This window comes from Notolabrus celidotus, unplaced genomic scaffold (assembly GCF_009762535.1).
Source record: "Notolabrus celidotus isolate fNotCel1 unplaced genomic scaffold, fNotCel1.pri scaffold_271_arrow_ctg1, whole genome shotgun sequence".
Classification (NCBI taxonomy): Eukaryota; Metazoa; Chordata; class Actinopteri; order Labriformes; family Labridae; genus Notolabrus; species Notolabrus celidotus.
In genome coordinates, this window is record NW_023260113.1 from 35,853 (window position 1) to 56,774 (window position 20,922).

General features: G+C 44.8%; 2 protein-coding genes across 3 annotated transcripts; one reads left to right on the plus strand and one right to left on the minus strand.

Moving 5' to 3' along the window:
• Positions 1-650: 650 nt before the first annotated feature.
• clip3 (CAP-GLY domain containing linker protein 3) lies at positions 651-16,983 on the minus strand. The gene is made up of 14 exons (XM_034678955.1): positions 16,914-16,983; positions 10,254-10,673; positions 7,456-7,595; positions 3,869-3,962; positions 3,598-3,759; positions 3,365-3,483; positions 2,983-3,219; positions 2,060-2,195; positions 1,717-1,872; positions 1,430-1,561; positions 1,208-1,331; positions 1,054-1,121; positions 874-946; positions 651-705 (listed from the first exon to the last, which is right to left on the minus strand). Exons 2-14 carry the CDS (start codon positions 10,648-10,650, stop codon positions 651-653), a joined length of 1,893 nt encoding a protein of 630 aa, XP_034534846.1. The 5' UTR covers positions 10,651-10,673; positions 16,914-16,983.
• Positions 16,984-18,359: 1,376 nt separating this feature from the next.
• On the plus strand, positions 18,360-20,913 carry LOC117809395 (E3 ubiquitin-protein ligase TRIM39-like). Of its 2 annotated transcripts, none has more exons than XM_034678956.1 (2): positions 18,360-18,440; positions 19,039-20,913. In XM_034678956.1, the coding sequence occupies exon 2, from the start codon at positions 19,041-19,043 to the stop codon at positions 20,760-20,762; it is 1,722 nt and encodes a 573-aa protein (XP_034534847.1). In that variant the 5' UTR covers positions 18,360-18,440; positions 19,039-19,040; the 3' UTR covers positions 20,763-20,913. The 2 variants fall into 2 exon arrangements, with proteins under 2 accessions (XP_034534847.1, XP_034534848.1); XM_034678957.1 differs by lacking the exon at positions 18,360-18,440 and adding an exon at positions 18,784-18,826.
• Positions 20,914-20,922: the final 9 nt, after the last annotated feature.

Here is a 20,922-nt window from a genome sequence, read left to right on the forward strand (position 1 = left end):
CAAAACTGTTAGAGCTCCCCCTGGTGGCTCAAAGAAGTCCAGGCAGGCTCTTGAAGTTGCAAACGTTAAAAGGAGAGAGCAGTAGCGTGGACGTAGCGGATGATCCAGCGTTCGTTTGGATCGTCAGAGAGCGAGTGCAGGGCTTTCTAGTCGGGTCTGTAGTGTGCAGAGAGACCTTAAGACTGAGGGCGTTTAAGATCTGGGTCCGATACCAGACTCTGTCAGAGTTAGTCCTTGTTGAAGCCGTCTCTTTGCGATGTTGGTGAGACCCAAATCTAGCAGCAGCAGAGTTCAAACTTAAAGCAGCACAAACAGACGAGGACGACGCTCGGACACTGAGATCAGATCGTTGATGAGTCGTGGATATCACCTCTGGGGGGAGGAGGGGGGGTGGCTTTAGCAGAGCTGGATTCTCAGTTTGGTTAGAGGAATGCAGGACGTTTGATCAGATACAAGGCACTATAGATTTTGCTATAGAACGGCTAAATTAGAGGGGGGCGGAGTTTCACTACGAGAAGTTTAACCGACGGACGGTGAGAGTCTGAGGAGGGGAGGAGAGAGCCAAAGTAAAAGATGAAGAGAAAGAGAGAGAGAGAGAGAGAGAAGAGTGGAGAGATCCATCCGGTGGAGGAAGAAGAAGGAGGGCGTGGTTAGGACTGCATCTCAGCACGCAGCATCCACGGGAACCAACAGCAGAACAGCAACCTGCAGGAGGAAGAGGAGGAGGAGGAGGAAGGTGCATGAGTGAAGAGAGAGCGGAGATGCTAACAGCTCGACGCAAAACAAGAGCAGAGCTGCACCGAGCTGCAGAACTTTACAGGCGTGTTTGCTCTGGAATAACCAGGACCGTCTGAGTCCTCTGTGTGGTCTCACCTGGATATGGAGCTCTCGGAGGTCAGGTCTTTAGGGGAACGCATCGTGTTGAAGTTACGCTTCGGCTGTGCCACTGCAGGAAGAAACAAACAAACATGAGACGAGTCGTTCCTGAGAGCTCGGATCCTCAGATTGTGTCTTAAACTCTGAAAGAGAAGAAGGAGAGAGACGGACACTCACTGGTGACTTGGTGGACCTTCTTCACCATGGATTTGTCGTTCTGCGAGCCGTCTTTAGGGCCTCCGATTCTGCAAAAACAAACAATGAAGGCATCAAGGAATGAAAAGTATTCAACAGAAGAATAGAAGAGGAAGAAGGAGGTGTGCAGCCTCACCTCTGCACGCGGGAGGGCGGAGCAAACACGCCGTATTTGGGCAGGCAGTTGAAGTAGCGGACGCCGAACACCGAGCCGTCGTGTTTCCCTGTCGGCTGATCCAACTCGATGCCGAACCAGTAACCTGCAGGGACCCAGACCAGGATTACAAACGTGACCTCTGTGAGTCTTTGATGTGTGTTAACATGCAGAGCGTGGAGAGCGAGCCTTCAAAGAACTCACCTGGAGCGAAGTCTGTCTTTCCATAGAAACGGACAACGCCGTTTTTCTGTCCGGCCACCAAAACCTGATCCCCAACCTCCACGTTCAGACCCTCCGGATCCAGACTGGCGACTGACGTCTTCTTCCTCTGGGCTGCAACACACACACGCACACACACACACACACATGATCAGACCAAGACACAGAAGGCGACCGGAGGAACTTTCCCCCTGAACTTCATGCATTTCGACCCAGGAACTCTTGGTCGGAATGCACCTTTAGGCACACATGCATCAGAGCTGTGTTACCTCTCTCTCTCTCCTTCTCCTTCTTCTCTTTCTCCTTCTTGGTCTTCCCGGCGAGGCGGGAGGCCAGGTCCAGGCGGGGGGTCCTGGGTGTGGAGGTGACGGATGAAGGTGTGTGATCCAGGACTTTGCAAATCTTTGAGACGGGGGCAAAAATCCCTGAAAGAAAGAAAGAAAGATTCAAGACTCAGAGGCGGCAGACGGAGCCGGTTCGCCCTCCTGATTCATCTAAAGCCACAACCGGCTCCTCTTTTAGCTCTGTTTTGGTCTCCACCACCTCCTACAGATGGTTTTGCATCCATTGGCTCGATGCAGGGGTTCAAAAACTTGCTGCAGCAGCTGTTACCTAGCTTAGGAGGGCAGATGAAGTAGCGTACGCCGCCCACGCTGCCGTCGTTCTTCCCCTCAGGCTCGTCCAGCTCCACGCCGACCCACTGACCGCTGGCGAACTCTGTCGTCCCGCAAAACCTCAGAGTGCCGCTCTGAGAGAGAGAGAGAGAGAGAGAGAGAGGTAGAGGGAGAGAGAGAGCTCTGTAAGAATAGGTGTGTGTGCAGAGAGGTAAAAGCTGTGTGTGTTTGCTGCTGTGGTTCATGGCGGGGAGAGAGAGAGGGGGGGGCGGGGCTGCAGATGGAGTGAAGGTAAAACAGGACCTGATTGGTCATGGGACAGGAAGTCAGTTCAGTTAGTCTACAAATCCAGCCGGCGTCCGCTCCAACAAACCTGTTTGAGGGGTTCAGGCGGGCTGTCGTCGCGGTTCAGGTCTCTCTGGAGCTACAGAGAGTGTGAGAACGCACGGTTCAGAGCTCAGACAGCACGGCGGCGGCCATGACAGCTCCACAGACATCACAGAACAACACTTTCATCCGTGCACTTTAACGCAATCTGACGGGGAAACATCAGAGGCGACTGGACTCGTGTGAGGAGCATGAACAGAAATAAAAACCTGCTCTTCATGTTTCAGGATTCAAACGTTCCCTCCCTGATCTTCCCAGGATTTATCCTGTCTCACTTTTTGCCTTGCAGGGAATAAAACAGAAAATGTCAGCTAGTATCGCCGCTAAAAGGACCTCAGCATCTCCCTCAGGTCCTCCTGATTCACCTAAAGCCACAATCGGCTCCTCTTTTAGCTCTGTTTTGGTCTCCACCACCTCCTACAGTAGGTTTTGCACCCATTGGGACCCACTTTTAAAATACACACATTTATCTAATTCAATAAAGCTCGGTGTGAAAACCACCGCCTGCGTCCCTGCTCCTCCTCAGTGTCTGACCTTCATGTCGTCCAGCACGATGCGGTCTCCCAGCTTCAGTCCCAGAGAGGTCAGCATCAGGTTCCCGGGGATGTTGTCGTAGTTGGGCAGCGTGGCTCTGGGGAGGTTACAGCTGAGGGGGACGGCGTCCAGCAGCAGCTGCCTCAGCTCTTTGGCCACCATGGCCGCCTCCGCTTTGTCCAGACTCATGTCCATCGGGTCGGGGACCACATCGGCGGGGACCTGGCTCTTATCGTTCTGCAGAGAGAGGAGGAGGAAGAGGGAGACGGTCTGACATGGCTGCAAAGTAATCTTTAAAATGTGTGAGAGTAAAGAGCAGGATGGAGGACGATGGATGGATTTCAGAGGCAGAAGCAGGAGGAACAAAGGAAGGTGTTTTTACCCGGACGCTGGGGTTGGCTCCGTGCTCCAGCAGACACTTGACGGCTCCCAGGCAGAGGTTGGAGGCGGCGATGTGGAGAGCTGTGCCGTAGTGAAAGTCACTGCAGGTGGAGTTCAGCACTGAGGAGACAACAGAGGAGGAGGAGGAGGAGGAGGAGGAGGAGGAGGAGGAGGAGGTGAATACTTCTAAGATTCAGAGAGTCGTCAGTGATCCTTGAAGAGATGTGTGTGTACCTCTGGGTTTAGCAGCTTTGAGCAGGATCCGGATCAGCTCTGGGACGTCGAAGTAAGCGGCGTAGTGCAGAGCGTTCATGTTGGTCCAGCGGCTCCTCAGACTGACGTCGGCTCCCAGAGAGATCAGCTGACTGGTGAGACGCAGAGCGGCCGACGGGTCGCCTGAAAACACAAAGACGACTCGCTGCATTAAAAACAGGTTTTGAAAGATAACAGGAGACCGGGTTATCTCTCCTTGTACTGGAGGACCCGGGTCAGTCTGGCATCTTACCGACTCCGTGGGCCCCGGCCTTGCAGCTGTAGTGCAGCAGAGTCATGTCGGTCAAACCGTCACGGTCGTTGACGTGGCAACCTCGCTTCAGGATCTGAGGAACAGACGGACACGAAGAACAGGCGCTCTGGATTTAATAAGTGAGTTTAGCTGGAAGCTGAGCGTGCGTCCTGTTTCTTTTCTTTTGCATGTGAACAAAGGAGACCAACATTTTCAGCTGCATTGACTTCATTCAAACTAAATGATGGATTATTAAAACTGAAGGAAATTCCTGAGACCTCCACCCTTCAGTCAAACATGAACATCTGGATTTATCTCTAGTCTGACGGGTCATGGTTCAGTCTGAATGACGTGAACAAAACTGGACTTTTATACCAACTCCTTTTTATAAATCATAAAAACCTCAGTTATATCATATTAATAAGTTATATACCCATATGAATAATGACTTAAAAATAAAATTAAATAGATAAATAAATAAGAAAAATAAAATATTAAGAAAACAAGAAAAAAATAGATTAATTCATCAATTACAGTAATAATAATAAAAAGAAAAAAATAAGAAATATAGAATATATATACTACTAATACTTCTACCACAACTAATAATAATAATTATAATAATTATGAAAAATAATATTAAATAAAGATTATATATACTACTAATATTACTACCACAATTAATAATAATAATTATAATAAAATAAATAATAAATAAAGATTATATATGCTATTAATATTACTACTATAACTAATAATAACAACTTAAATAATTTTAATAAACATTTTAATAATTAAAATTATATGTACTACTAATCCTTCTACTACAATTAATCATAATAATTATAATAAATATTAAAAATAATATTAAATAAAGATAATGTATACTGCTAATATTACTATCACAATTAATAATTATAATTATAATAAAAAGAACATTAATAAAGATTATATATGCTATTAATATTACTACTATAACTAATAATAACAACTTAAATAATTTTAATAAACATTTTAATAATTAAAATTATATGTACTACTAATCCTTCTACTACAATTAATCATAATAATTATAATAAATATTAAAAATAATATTAAATAAAGATAATGTATAATGCTAATACTACTATCACAATTAATAATAATAATAATAATTATTATAATAAAAAGAACATTAATAAAGATTATATATACTACTAATATTACTACCACAACTCATAATAATAACTATAATAATTATAATAAAATGAATAATAAATACAGACAACATAATCTACCATTACTACTAATAACAGTAATTATAATATTAATATTAATAAAAATAATAATAATAAAAAAAGGGTAATACATAAAAATAATACATAGAACTAATACTAATAATAATAATCATAAAAAATAATAAAATTAATAATAAGAAAAATACCAATAAAAAAGGAAAAGGATAGATTCTAAATAAATAAATATATAAAATGATAATAAATAACTAAATGGATAAATAAAATATAAAGAAGAGGAAATAAATAAAGAGATGTTGATTGTTAACTTTATTGTCTGGTCTCTTGTTCCTTTAGAGAGAGGACAGGAGAGTGGACGGAGTAGGAAACTGGGAGAGAGAGAAAGGAGATCAAACATGGCCGCCTGCTTTCAGGGGTAAAGCCAGAGCTACGTGGCGTACAACTTAACCACTGGGCCAATCCAGCGCCCTGATACATCGTATTTTAAATGTATCTTATCTTTATGATTCATAAACTACATGAAAGATGAAGTGTCTGATGAACGTCTGATTTATGGTGAACTGGTAAAAACAGGTTCCCCGTTGGTGCAGAACACCCGGTGAGAGATGTGACACTTGACTCCATCTCTCTGACTCGACTGTCTGCTCCTGTTTTTTATTCCTGCAGGCTGACTCAGCGTCCTGCTGAGTCATGGTGGAGCCTCACTGCCTTCCTCTCTCTCTCATCTCTCCTCCTCCTCTTCTCTGTTTCCCTCTCATCTCTCCCTCTGCACCACTTTCTCTTCTCTCTCTCTCTCTCTCTCTCTCTCTCTCTCTCTTTTTTGAATCGATGCAGCCATTTTATCTGGGTCAAAGTCACCGTGTCTGTGAGTGCTTGAGTTCTTGACATTCTGGGGACTGACCTCGGATTGGATACCAAAAATCAGGGAGACTTAAAGAACTGTCAAATTGAATCAGACTTTTAAGAGCTCAGGATAAAACTACAACTTCTGGTGACACTGATGCCTCCAGAAACCCGTCTCCAGGACAGGAACCTTTGCAGGAACTCAGGGGGAAGAACTGCACATCCTTTGTCTCATGCTCAAAACCAAAAAGCATGTTCCCCTGATGATATTCAGGCTCAAACCCTCCCTTAAAGCTCTGCAGCTCTGCAGCTCTGCAGCTCTGTGCAGCTTGCTCTTGTTTTGCATCTGATTCAGAGACGAGCTGTCAGCATCTCCAACTTCCTGCACAGAGCTGCACTGTGCGCTCTCTTCCTGACAGATCTGTCGTCCTTCAGAGGTGGAATTGTTCCGATCCTTTTACCCTCAACTCTTTTGGGTTTATTTGCATGTAAAGGATCCTCTTTATCTCCAGATTCATGCTTAATAACTTACTTAATTATGCAGAAATGATTCTTCTGCAATGCCGTTTGGGAGCATTTAACCCTTTGCATGCACTCTGTGAATCAGACGGTGTCTCTTTGACTCAATCGTTCTGGTTTAACCGTCACAAAGCTTTACACACACTTCCTGTTGTTGTTTTCTTAAGAATCTCCTGCTGCAGAAAAGTGTGTTTGTTTCATTCTTTGTGCTCCAACAGATCGATGTGAAGTCCAGCAGCTTTAAACCTCTACGCTGGAAATTGAATCCCGTGGAGATGGATCGCCGTGGCTGCGTGTTTGTTGTTAAGTGTAATGGAATAAATGATGCATAGAAGCAGCTCCTGCTTTCTGCAAAACAAAGAGACGAGTTCTCTGATCGTCAGAGGTCTTCGGACTGCAGGAGGAGGAATATCAGCGTCTTAAACTCTGAAATAGTTAGCCTTTAAACATCCTGTTTGCAGGTGTTTCTGCAGCAGCTTTCAGTCAGAGGGAAGTCAATGTAATGTCCAATAAATGACAGAAATGTTTGCATTTCACAGTCGAGCTCTCAGTGAGTTTAGAATGATTCTGCAGTCGTCAAACTGAAGCAGAGTTTGTGTTTGTGGCGACGTTTGGATCACGATGCTCGCCTCAGAGAGAATAAGAGAGAGAGACGTCCAGCATTCAGCTCTACACGGCTCAGGGAGCTTTCATTGTTCATCATCTGTGTGTGTGTGTGTGTGTGTGTGTGTGTGTGTGTGTTGAATCTGGGTCAATGTGACAAAGACGACTGAGTGCTGTTTCAGGCTTCATGCCAGAAACGACGAGGCCGGGCGATCCGAGCAGATCAACACAACAGCTCGACTGTTTGAGTCTGCAGAGCGCCGCAGCCTGACTTCTTCTTCTTCTTCTTCTTCTTCTTCTTCTTCTTCTTCTTCTTCTTCTTCTTTAACGTTTGATTTTGAACGTGCAGGAAATCTGCAGACGTGTCGGCGTTTTGCATGCTCTCACCTCGTTGCCGATGATGTCGATCTTGTGCTGAACCTGGGGAACCCACTGACGCACGATGGCGAACAGCTCGGGGATGGTGGTGCGGGGATCCATGAGGATCTCCAAACAGGCCGGGTCATTGGGGTCGAAGAAGGTGAAGGCTGGAGACGGATAGAAAAGAGATTAGAGATTAGAGATGAAGGTTTAGAGGATGACAACAGAAGAGGAAGATGCCAGAGAGTTTGCGTCGCCCTCATTAAGTCAGAAGTAACCGGTGAGCGTTGCACTTTCTCGTCCTGCCAGCTCGGCAGTCTGAGCGCCTGACAGATTTAATTTCACTGAGTGACTAAAATCACCTCCAGGACGGACTTTAAGGTTCCTCTCTGCCAACAGATCCTTCAAGTCCAACGTGAGCTTTGGTCACACTCAGACAGGGAGTCTGAAATCTGCAGAATCATTGATTCAAAGACTTAAAGACATTAAAATACGTCCTTCTTACAAGCTAAACAACATTTCAGTGATGCATTCATCCTCAATTTAGTCTGGCTGCAGAAAAAACAACAACATGGGGATGCAGGAATGTCAAACTCCAGACTAATCAGACCCCTCTCATGAGCTTTGTTCCCTTCATACAGGCTGTAGTTGTATTTGAATGATTTCATACAAAATTCAGCAAGGGGTTCTTGGAGAGTAAGTTAGAGTGATGGAGAGCCAGCAGTATCCACCTGTCACTCAAAGAAGCCCCGCCCCTAATTCCCCCCTCCCTTTAACCCTTAACCTGCTGTAAACAGGTGAGCTGGTCAGCCTCTAGTGGACATCTGAGGAAGTGCAGTTCAGTTTGAATCGTGTGAAACCTTCAGTTCAACATTTAGCAATGACTCAGAGCAGCCAGTCAGAGCTGCTCTGTATTCACTGCTGCTCACACACACACACACACACACACACACACACACACACACACACACACACACAGAGTGTATAATGGAGCTGGTCGGTCTGAGTTCGTCTCATGAATACTAATCACTCTCTCGTCCGTGCAGCAGCTTCTCAAACCATCGATCCGTCAGAGACTTCATGAAGCGACGACCCTCTGCTGGGTTTTCACCACATATGAACTCTGTGTGTGTGTGTGTGTGTGTGTGTGTGTGTGTGTGTGTGTGTGTGTGTGTGTGTGTGTGTGTGTGTGTGTAGCCTCATAGACATTCAGCACAGGCATCCTCTCCCTGTGTTGTTTACCGATGTTGTTGTGTTTGTCTGCTGCCCTTTTTATTCAATTCCTGCAGGAAGTTTTTCTAAATCTGGTTTATTTCACTTTTAATATTTCAAAATAAAGACTCTTAACTGATAAATGCATGAAGAAAATTCAATATCTTACAGAATTATCAAATCAAATCTGAAGTTTGTGCAGATTATGATAAACTAGGCTTTATTTTTCAGAGTGCTGCAGACATTCAGTGCATGAAATCCTGAGTTTAAGGTGGAATGACAGATGTAAGGTGTTAGGATGTATTTAAGGTGGAATGACAGATGTAAGGTGTTATGATGTATTTAAGGTGGAATGGCAGATGTAAGGTGTTTTGATGTATTTAAGGTGGAATGACAGATGTAAGGTGTTATGACGTATTTAAAGTGGAATGACAGATGTAAGGTGTTATGATGTATTTAAGGTGGAATGACAGATGTAATGTGTTAGGATAGACTGTATTTAAGGTGGAATGACAGATGTAAGGTGTTAGGATAGACTGTATTTAAGGTGGAATGACAGATGTAAGGTGTTATGATGTATTTAAGGTGGAATGACAGATGTAATGTGTTAGGATAGACTGTATTTAAGGTGGAATGACAGATGTAAGGTGTTAGGATAGACTGTATTTAATGTGGAATGACAGATGTAAGGTGTTATGATGTATTTAAGGTGGAATGACAGATGTAAGGTGTTATGATGTATTTAAGGTGGAATGACAGATGTTAGGTGTTAGACTGTATTTAAGGTGGAATGACAGATGTTAGGTGTTAGACTGTATTTAAGGTGGAATGACAGATGTAAGGTGTTATGATGGGATGTATTTAAGGTGGAATGACAGATGTAAGGTGTTATGATGTATTTAAGGTGGAATGACAGATGTTAGGTGTTATGATGTATTTAAGGTGGAATGACAGATGTAATGTGTTAGGATAGACCATATTTAAGGTGGAATGACAGATGTAAGGTGTTATGATGTATTTAAGGTGGAATGACAGATGTTAGGTGTTATGATGTATTTAAGGTGGAATGACAGATGTAAGGTGTTATGATGGGATGTATTTAAGGTGGAATGGCAGATGTAAGGTGTTATGATGTATTTAAGGTGGAATGACAGGTGTTAGGTGTTGTGATGGGATGTATTTAAGGTGGAATGGCAGATGTAAGGTGTTAGGATAGACTGTATTTAAGGTGGAATGACAGATGTAAGGTGTTATGATGTATTTAAGGTGGAATGACAGATGTAAGGTGTTATGATGGGATGTATTTAAGGTGGAATGGCAGATGTAAGGTGTTATGATGTATTTAAGGTGGAATTACAGATGTTAGGTGTTGTGATGGGATGTATTTAAGGTGGAATGACAGATGTAAGGTGTTAGGATAGACTGTATTTAAGGTGGAATGACAGATGTAAGGTGTTAGGATAGACTGTATTTAAGGTGGAATGACAGATGTAAGGTGTTAGGATAGACTGTATTTAAGGTGGAATGACAGATGTAAGGTGTTAGGATAGACTGTATTTAAGGTGGAATGACGGGGTTATAGGAAAGACTGTATTTAAGGTGGAATGACTCACTGTAGTCTTTGGGCAGTGGGGCCTGAGCGGACGGGTGTACCATGGCTCTGCGGCGCGGCTCGTGAACCGGGCTCTGGTACTCGGACACGGACAGTGGCTCCGCCTCCAGCTCCGCCTCCTGCTCCCTGCAGGTCAGCGGCTCCTCCTCTTCCTCTCCCCGCTCCTCTCTCTCCTCTCTCTCCTCCTCCTGCTCGTCATCCTCCTCGTCGTCCACCCCGGCCCTCTCCTCCCCCTCGAGCTCGTACTCCTCCTCCTCCTCTTCCACTTCTTTCTCCTCCTCCTCTTCCTCCTCCTCCGTCAGAGCCTCCTCCTCCTCTTTCTGGACCCGGCCCTCCTCCTGCTCCTCCCGGTCGTGCCTCTCCTTCTCCTGCACCTCCAGGTTCTCCTCTTTAGTCATGGTGAGGGATGCTGCAGCTCGGCCTGTCAGAGAGGAAGAAGTAACCTCAAATATTATGTTTCTGATTTTATTTTCAGACATCAAAACTGAACAAACACGGTGGAGAATGAGGCTCTATGGGGACGGCTCACTTTTGGGGCCTGCCTCTAGTGGACATTTGAGGAAGTGCAGTGTTTGGCACTCCTTCATTGGCTCCTCAGAGGTTTCTTATTAAAGATGGAATATGATAGCACTTGGACTAACAAGGATGCACATGGCTCAGTTTCAACCCGGCCCATCAGTAGATGTAACAGCCGCCCTACAAGGAAGCTCAGACCCATCCTGAACCAGGACCGGTCCCGTGATCCAGCACGATGAAACCAGGCCGATCTGCCTCTCCTCTCTTTGCTCCAGCTTTCAGCCCCTCCTTGTTTTCTCTGTTCTGCATCATCAGACGACTGCTATGTTTAGCTCCTGCATGTGTGTGTGTGTGTGTGTGTTTGTGTGTGTTTGTGTGTGTGAGAGAAAAGATGAGTAGAAGCTAAGCTAACAAGCTACTGATAACAGGAGTAGCTTAAGAAGCTTATTGTAACACTCTCTGTCCATCATTAGATGTTGACGGGACTGAGTGGATGAAAATCTGCTCTCTGCTTCAGAGACGCTGAATCCATCCTGCAGACACTCCCTCCATCAGCACAACATCCGATGAAGGAATGAAGGAATGAAGGAGGGAGGGAGGGAGGGAAGGAAGGAAATGTACAAATCCTGACACACAGACTGTATAAGGGTTTTTAAATCCAGGTAACTCCTGACTGTGTCCTCTTCCTCTAACATAAACATCGTCTTTCAGCTCCCACATTTGGGTTTTTGCTTATTATCTTTTTCAACCCTAACCTCCAGAATCTGTGAACCAGAAACCAAAAGGCTGTGGAGAGTCACGGCAAGGCTGAATGATCTGCTACAATCCAAATGAAACTCCGTCAGGTTAAGCACAAATCCAGAAACGGCGCTAAATCAAAACATAAGAAAAACACTGCAAGTCAAGACTCGACAGTGGAAGTGCTCCAGGCCAGTAGGGGGCGCTCAGAAGAGGTTCAGAACAGTTCATAACTTAGTATCAATCATGGGGAAAAGTGAGGAAGATGTTGCAGTGAACACATCATCATCCTCACTGACAAAACATGACCTGCAGTTGCTGCAAACTTTACTTCCTTTGGGGCATTTTTCCCAAAGAGAGGTAGGAAACACAGGGAGCAGAGAGCGAGGGAAGACATCCAGCAAATGATCAAGGCTGGGAGTCGACCCAGGGACCTGTGCAGCCTCTGTACATGGGGCGCACCTCCAAAACTTCTAAGCCCAATGCTTTCTTATCCAAACAATAAAGCTACCATGAGGTCACACGGCCCCCTTCAGGCCTGGAGCACCTCCATCATCATGCCTTCTTTTTATTTTTGCACATATGTTGTGTTTTTTTTTTCCGTTCACAGCCTCTCCATCGTTACATTTGGTCTCTTGCATGTGATTATAAACATGCATCGCTTCTGAATTTGCATCACATGTCTCCTAATGAAGCTCATCTGGGGCGTTGCAGATCGGTCAGCCTGACGATGAACTAAAAAGTAATGAAAACGTTTCTTAAATTTAAAAATAATGGTCTAAATTACACAAAAAAAAGTGCAAAACAGTTTAAAATGTAGAAACATGAGCAGCATATTAAACTCTTCTTCTTTCCCTCTGAATTGAAAGAGGACGAGTAGATTTATATGACTCACCCTGCATTTGAAATGTCAGCGTTGCATTGAACTCGAGAAACAACCACAAAGATCGCCTTTAAAATCCTCTGACAGAGTTTGTGGACATGAGAGTCAGACTGAAACGAGTCCTCTGAGGAGCAGCCAGTACAACCAGTGACCCAGTGTTAATCTGTCTGCACGTATCTGAGGCTTAGAGCACACACACACACACACATATACACAGATCATTTAGTGGGTCAAATGAGGGACGTGAGATGCATCTATAGTCTGAGGAGCTCAGTTGGTGTCAGTTGCATCAGTCGTCTTAAAGAAGAGGGGATTGGGATGTGATGCAGGATCAAACATGGCTGAAGGAACCTGAGTTTGAACATCTTAAACTGGATCTTTAAACACCGTGACATCTGACTTTAGTAAGATAATAAAAGCTACAGTCATGTACAATGAAACTAAGAAGTGCTTCCCCTCACATTGCACAGTTTACTTGCAGAAAATGTAAAGTATATATATTGAAGTGTTTAGTCTGAGCTCGTTCTGCTGAAATAAACAAATGAAACACGTGTAGAGACGATCACAGACGAGTTTCCTCCGGCCTCACGTGCAGAAGTAAAGTCCCGTCTGGACGGTTTCACTCCTCAGTTTGCTGTAATTACTCGTCTCTGTGTTTCGCTCTGTGTTTTCATGTGATCTGGAGTCTCAGCTGCTCGCTTCGTGCATGAACAGAGAAGCAATCAGCACCCAGAACAGGACCGAGCCGAGGGCACGACAGAGGTTACGCAACACTGACATGAGTCAGCGTGGACGCAGGCTGAGATGAACGCAGACAGAGACGAGGAGAGGAGAGGACATCATTATTATTATGTTCCAGGTTCTGATGAAACCTGTTTACAGTTCAAATATCTCCTGATGCATCATAAACACAGACTTAAGGTAAGGCTGATGATGGACCTGACATCAGAGGAGGAGATTTAGGAGCAGGTGCAGGGAGATCACCTCATCGTCTGCATAAGACCGTGTAATTCAAACCTGAAGCAGCAAAAGATGTTTATATTTTCATGAACGCTACAATGCGACTCAAAATCAGAACAAGTCAGATCTTAGAGACACAGAAAACATGAGGATTAAAGGGGAACCTTAGGCCTTACGTTCAAATGCACATGACAGTCTGTAATGGCTGCAACTAGACGTAGAGAGAAGCAGCAGCTGATCAGAGCAGGTCCTTTAAAAGTATCATCTGGTGGCTGCAGAGTGACTCAGATTGTTATTCTGAGCGTCTGAATACATCAAGGTTTTTTCATTTCGCTGTCTTTGGAGACGACAGGATGCTGGACGGAGCAGGAAACTGGGAGAGTGAGGGAAAGAGGCTGCAGGCTGGAATTGAGCCTAGATTAATATTAGATTCCATCACATCCGTGTTTTTGGTGTGTTAACACCTTCATTTGGAGACGACAGGACGGTGGATGGAGCAGGAGACTGGGAGAGACTGCAGGCTGGAATGGAGCAGCCATGAAACAGGCTGTAACGTCTGCAACATCATCTTTGAGAACGTCCACTAAGACGTCTTCTTTTGTCCCTCACAGGCTCAGGGGGATATTCTAAATGCCTGGATTGGTTCATTTATTTGTCTTAATGTGCATCACATGAATGAATGTTGGATACAAGCTAACCAGGACATGAACAAAGGAAATGATGAAGTATTTTATTAGGGGAGCGTTTGACTTTAACTCCTCTTTGTTAACATGAATGTTCTCACTACGCCCTGCAGGTCTGCATGAGGTTCGTCCAAGTGGTGTCGCCGTACCTGTCTGTCGTGCGTCTCCATGCTTGAGCTGATTATTCGTGTTGTTTTGGAGATGTAGATCTGTGAATCTGCAGCACGCGATTCCAGAAATGTTTTCTGTAACAGGGGTTCCCAAACTGTTCATCCCGCTACCCCCAAAATATCGGTGCCAAAGACTCGTGACCCCCACTGTCCCTCAGAGTGATTTAATGTGGTTTAACTAGCTGGTCTGCAGAAAATGACCCTCCCTATATGAGCCTGTGTCTGTGTTTCCTGTGTGTTATGAATGACGATGCTGCTACTGATGCTTTAGATCATTAACTGTTCACTAACTCTAAACTTAGGAGTCATCTGGAGACAAAGAAAGGCAGAAAACTCATTACACTTTCAATTCTCAAGGTTTAATTTCATGTTTAGCGACTATTTCTGTAGATATTTTTACTATAATGGGTAAAATCTACTATTTCAAGAAAAACACATTCTTGAAGACATTTTACGACCCCTCATTTGTGTCTCGTGACCCCCCAGGAGGCCCCGACCCACACTTTGGGAACCCCTGTATTAGAGTAGAAGTGCAAAAGCTCTGATGTGTCCTCACAGTATAAGACTGAGAAGAATCTCTGAAGTAGAACATTTCTACCACCTACCTCTGTGCAAAGTCAAATGATCCATTAGAATGAGACATGACTCTGTAGTGGAAGTCACTGCATTAAACACAGACATGACTCTGTAGTGGAAGTCACTGCATTAAAAACAGACATGACTCTGTAGTGGAAGTCACTGCATTAAACACAGACATGACTCTGTAGTGGAAGTCACTGCATTAAACACAGACATGACTCTGTAGTGGAAGTCACTGCATTAAACACAGACATGACTCTGTAGTGGACGTCACTGCATTAAACACAGACATGACTCTGTAGTGGATGTCACTGCATTAAACACAGACATGACTCTGTAGTGGAAGTCACTGCATTAAAAACAGACATGACTCTGTAGTGGAAGTCACTGCATTAAACACAGACATGACTCTGTAGTGGAAGTCACTGCATTAAACACAGACATGACTCTGTAGTGGAAGTCACTGCATTAAAAACAGACATGACTCTGTAGTGGAGGTCACTGCATTAAAAACAGACATGACTCTGTAGTGGAAGTCACTGCATTAAAAACAGACATGACTCTGTAGTGGAAGTCACTGCATTAAACACAGACATGACTCTGTAGTGGAAGTCACTGCATTAAACACAGACATGACTCTGTAGTGGAAGTCACTGCATTAAACACAGACATGACTCTGTAGTGGAAGTCACTGCATTAAACACAGACATGACTCTGTAGTGGAAGTCACTGCATTAAACACAGACATGACTCTGTAGTGGATGTCACTGCATTAAAAACAGACATCCCCAGGTTGTCTTTTATATAAAAGCATTTTAATTTTAAACCAGTGCTACAGTGTGTCTTGGAGTTTTTGAAGGATAGTAGCAGCTTTTATTTCACTTCTTTTACTCAACCACACGTCCATAAAAAAATAAGACATTCAAGTTATATCTCTAAGATTAAATTACAGGTTACAGATGAAGATATTAACTGAGTGAAAACATACAAATGAGATATTGTACTACACATCTGGGGTTGAAAAAATGTTTTATGGGTCCCCTAGTACCTACATTTTCTATTTTCAAGGTTTATTTCAAATGTAGCTTCTATTTCTGTAGATATGTTTTACTATAATGGGTAAAATGTAATATTTCTAGATTACTCTAAAGGTAAAAACATTCTGGATGCCATCTCACGACCCCACATTTGTGCCTCGCGGCCCTCAAAGGGGTCCCGACCCACACTTTGGGAACCCCTGTTCTAAATAACAAAGCAGATGAATGTTGTATTTCATTGTGATGATTTTAAAGATGGATGATTCTATTTAATGACCTTGAAGTGAATCATAATAACATGTTCTGGTTACTCAGACTGGGGGAGGATCTCTTACACACACACACACACACACACACACACACACACACACAGCTCCTGTGGGAACACTGGTCCAACTGGAAACCACCAGAATAAACCTTAATAATCTGAATTTAATCCGAGCACATTAAATCCACGCAGAACCCACGACCTGATGTTTCTATCTGTGTGTGTGTCTGTGATTTAAAGGGTGTGTGAGCGCCATGTGATGAGGACCAGCAGCCTGAGAGGAGGAGGAAGGAGGAGGAAGGAGGGAGGCCATGGCAGCATCCTCCTCCATCCAGCCTCCATTTTACAACAAACCAACACGGGGGACTCAAATACAGCAAAAACACGCAGAAATGAAAAACACGCAGGTTCAGATCACAGCCCACAGACATGTCTGTGATCCACGATCCATAAAAACACGAGGATTAAACCCCACAGAGTCCTGATCGGGGTTTGTGCCAATGTGCGTAGTAACAGGCAGGATGGGAAAAACGCCCCACGGACAGACAATGAAAACACGCACCAGCTGAACACGCACAGAGGAGAGTGTGTGTGTGTGTGTGTCGGATCCACGCACATTCACACACACACTCCTCGGTTTAATGTTTATATTTGATCCTGTTTGATGGAAAACAGGTTCATGTCACATCTCCATCTTCTCTCTCACAAAACACGAGACAAAGCACAACCTCAGGATAAACATGTCACGAGCGTGAACAGCGTGGGGAAGAGGAGGAGGAGGAGGAGGTGGAGGTGGAGGTGAAGGAAAGAAAAGAAGAGGTTCTTACCTGAAAACAAGCCGCAGGATGTCCGACGATGAAGGTCCTCTCTGTCTGCTCTGTGATGGCTGCAAACAACACTGAGTCTCTCTCTCTCTCTCTCTCTCTCTCTCTCTCTCTCTCTCTCTCTCTCTCTCTTTCTCTCTCTCTCTCTCTCTCTCTCTCACGTGATCTCTTTGAATGAAGCTCTGCTGGCGTCACAAATACATTAAAATAATAAACATTACATACTCTGTAGTGGAAATCACTGTGTTTAATGCAGTGACTTCCACTACAGAGTCATGTCTGTGGTTAATGCAGTGACTTCCACTACAGAGTCATGTCTGTTTTTAATGCAGTGACTTCCACTACAGAGTCGTGTCTGTTTTTATTGCAGTGACTTCCACTACAGAGTCATGTCTGTGTTTAATGCAGTGACTTCCACTACAGAGTCATGTCTGTGTTTAATGCAGTGACTTCCACTACAGAGTCATGTCTGTTTATAATGCAGTGATTCCACTACAGAGTCATGTCTGTTTTTAATGCAGTGACTTCCACTACAGAGTCATGTCTGTATTTAATGCAGTGACTTCCACTACAGAGTCATGTCTGTTTTTAATGCAGTGACTTCCACTACAGAGTCATGTCTGTATTTAATGCAGTGACTTCCACTGCAGAGTCATGTCTGTTTTTAATGCAGTGACTTCCACTACAGAGACATGTCTGTTTATAATGCAGTGACTTCCACTACAGAGTCATGTCTGTATTTAATGCAGTGACTTCCACTACAGAGTCGTGTCTGTTTTTAATGCAGTGACTTCCACTACAGAGTCATGTCTGTTTTTAATGCAGTGACTTCCACTACAGAGTCATGTCTGTGTTTAATGCAGTGACTTCCACTACAGAGTCATGTCTGTTTATAATGCAGTGACTTCCACTACAGAGTCATGTCTGTTTTTAATGCAGTGACTTCCACTACAGAGTCATGTCTGTGTTTAATGCAGTGACTTCCACTACAGAGTCATGTCTGTGTTTAATGCAGTGACTTCCACTACAGAGTCATGTCTGTGTTAATGCAGTGACTTCCACTACAGAGTCATGTCTGTGTTTAATGCAGTGACTTCCACTACAGAGTCATGTTTGTTTTTAATGCAGTGACTTCCACTACAGAGTCATGTCTGTGTTTAATGCAGTGACTTCCACTACAGAGTCATGTCTGTGTTTAATGCAGTGACTTCCACTACAGAGTCATGTCTGTTTTTAATGCAGTGACTTCCACTACAGAGTCATGTCTGTTTTTAATCACTTCATTTAAAACAATCTTTTCTTTCTTCTGAATTTTGTCCTCACAAAGATAGAATGAACACACACACACACACACCACACACACACACACACACACACACACACACACACACACACACACACACACACACACACACACACAGAGGGAGGTGTTCAGTGGAGAGGAGGCGTGTCCAGTCAGCTTCAAGGAAAGTGAAACTTAGTCCGGAGCTGAAACTGCAGACAGTAACAACAGCAGAGAGATCTGAGCAGGTGAGATCTTTGACTTTATCACCTGTTCTGAGACTTTATTTCTAAAAGCTGATTATCGTTTCACCGTCAGTAGTGACTCAAAAACCAAACAAACCTGCTGGTAAAGTTTCAGTGTCAGGCCTGAACTCTGAGGCCTCACCCTGACCTATATTCCTTGCACATGTCCCTTGTTTCATGCTGCGTTCGAGCTCCAGCTCCTTAATGTGTGTTTATTGTGCAACACTTTTTAACTATATAATGCATTTTATAGCTCATGTTGTTATTATAACTCAGAGCAGAGACGGATAGTAGTAGTTGTAGCAGCTGGAGTCTGGCACGTCCACAGCAGCAGAGATCCAGAGGAACCTACGAGACAAGGGAGCTCAGGGACTCCAGAAAGGTCTATGGTTAGTAACTTTAATGGGACAGGAAGAGTTAAAGTGAGAGACAGGCAGAGAGAGGAGAGAGAGGGAAAGACAGGATCCCAGTGTGTCAGTCTAAGCCTATAGCAGCATAACTAAGGGTCATTAATCTATAGCACATATAGTCCATTCAAAGCATGCTGGGTTTATTTGCTATAGTTTCATCCTCCTGATCTCTCCCATCCTCTCTCCTCCAGATATGGCCTCTGCAAACGCTGAAGACAACTTTTTGTGTTCAATCTGTTTGGACATTTTCAACGAGCCTGTCTCGACTCCCTGTGGACACAACTACTGCAAACCCTGCATCACCGTCTACTGGGCCACCCAGGACTCCAGCCAGTGCCCGCTGTGCAAAGAGGAGTTCCAGACGACCCCTGACCTGCACGTCAACACAGAATTCAGAGACATGCTGGAGCTTTTCAAGAAGAGACGATATGCAGCTGATGTGAGAAGTTCCCCTCCCGGGCCTGCGGATGTGCTGTGCGACCTCTGCCACGTGACGGCCAAGCGTAGCGCCCTGAAGTCCTGCCTGGTTTGTCTGGCCTCGTACTGCAGCGGTCACCTGAAGCCACATCACTCGGTTCAGGCTCTGAAGTGGCACAAGCTCGTCAACCCTGTGAAGACTTTGGGAGACAGGATGTGCAAGAAACACAACAAGGTGATCGAATTTTTCTGCAAGCAAGACCAGAGCTGTGTGTGCGTCCTGTGCCTGAAGGACCACCACGAGATGCACGAGGCGGTCTCTCTGGAGGAAGAGTTGAAGGAGAGGAAAACTAAGCTCAAGTCTGCAAAGAGGGAGGTCAACAGCACCCTGGCCGAGAGGGACCACACAATCCAGGGCATTCAAAGCTCCATGATGCAAAGCCGAGCTGAACTGGAGAGAACAAAAGTGGAAACTGGGAAGGCCTTGGATGCTCTGGTGGCCTTGATTGTGTCCAAAAAGATGATGCTGATGGAGCTGCTGGAGGGGAAGCAGAGAGCCGCAGAGCAGCAGGCTGAAACAGTCGTCCGACAACTGCAGCTGGAGATTGTGGAGAATAATCTGAGACTGGCCGAGCTGGAAGAACTTTCAAAGAGTGACGACGACTTCAAACTCCTCAAGGACCTCCCATCTGTGTCCTCGTCCCCAAACACAAGACATCCCTTCTCAGTCCGAAGTCTTCTGCAGGTGGAGACGGTGAGGAGTGCGATGGCCAAAATGGAGGAGGTGCTAAACGAGCAGATGGAGAGCATCACCCGAGAAATCTACCACGAAGAACAGAGACGGACCGAGAACCCGTTTGATGATGAGCTTGGGATCATCCAGGTGCAACATGCAATAAACCTGACTCTGGATCCCAACACAGCACACCCCTCCCTCATCCTCTCAGAGGACGGGACACAAGTGAGGGATGGAGGCGAACGAAGGAACATCCCTGACATCCCCACCCGGTTTGACCCTCTCCATGTTGTCCTGGGAGAAGAGGGGTTCTCCTCTGGGAAGTTCTACTATGAAGTTCAGCTTGAAGGGCAAACCACGTGGGAAATCGGAGTGGTGAGAGAATCCATCAACAGGAAATGCATCGATTTACCCCTCACCCCCGAAAACGGATGCTGGACTCTGGGTTGTTATTGGGGACGCTGCCAGGCCAACACAAATCCTCCTGCGGTCCTGACCCCGTCCAAAGTGCCCGAGAGGGTCGGAGTGTTTGTGGATTACGAAGGAGGTTTGGTCTCTTTTTATGACGTAGATGTCAGAGCTCTGATCTACACCTTTACAGGATGTGCCTTCACAGCAGGCCGGCCATTTCTGAGAAGCGTGCTAACGTTCAGGGGTTACGTGGGCACGCCTGCAAAAACCAAGATCCGGCCTCTGTTCCGACCCAGCGCTGAGCAGGAGAGCGACACAGCTGCTCTGAGGATCATCCCGGTCAGGCGCTGAGTTCAGCATGCACATGGCTGTGTGGCGGAGTATTAAGAGTGCACAATGCTGCTGTCCATGATGTCTATCTTTGCATTTATGAATTCAGGTTGTGTGCACAGCTTCCATTTAATCAGGTTTGAAATTATAAACATGCAACTTCATGTAGACTTCAAATTAA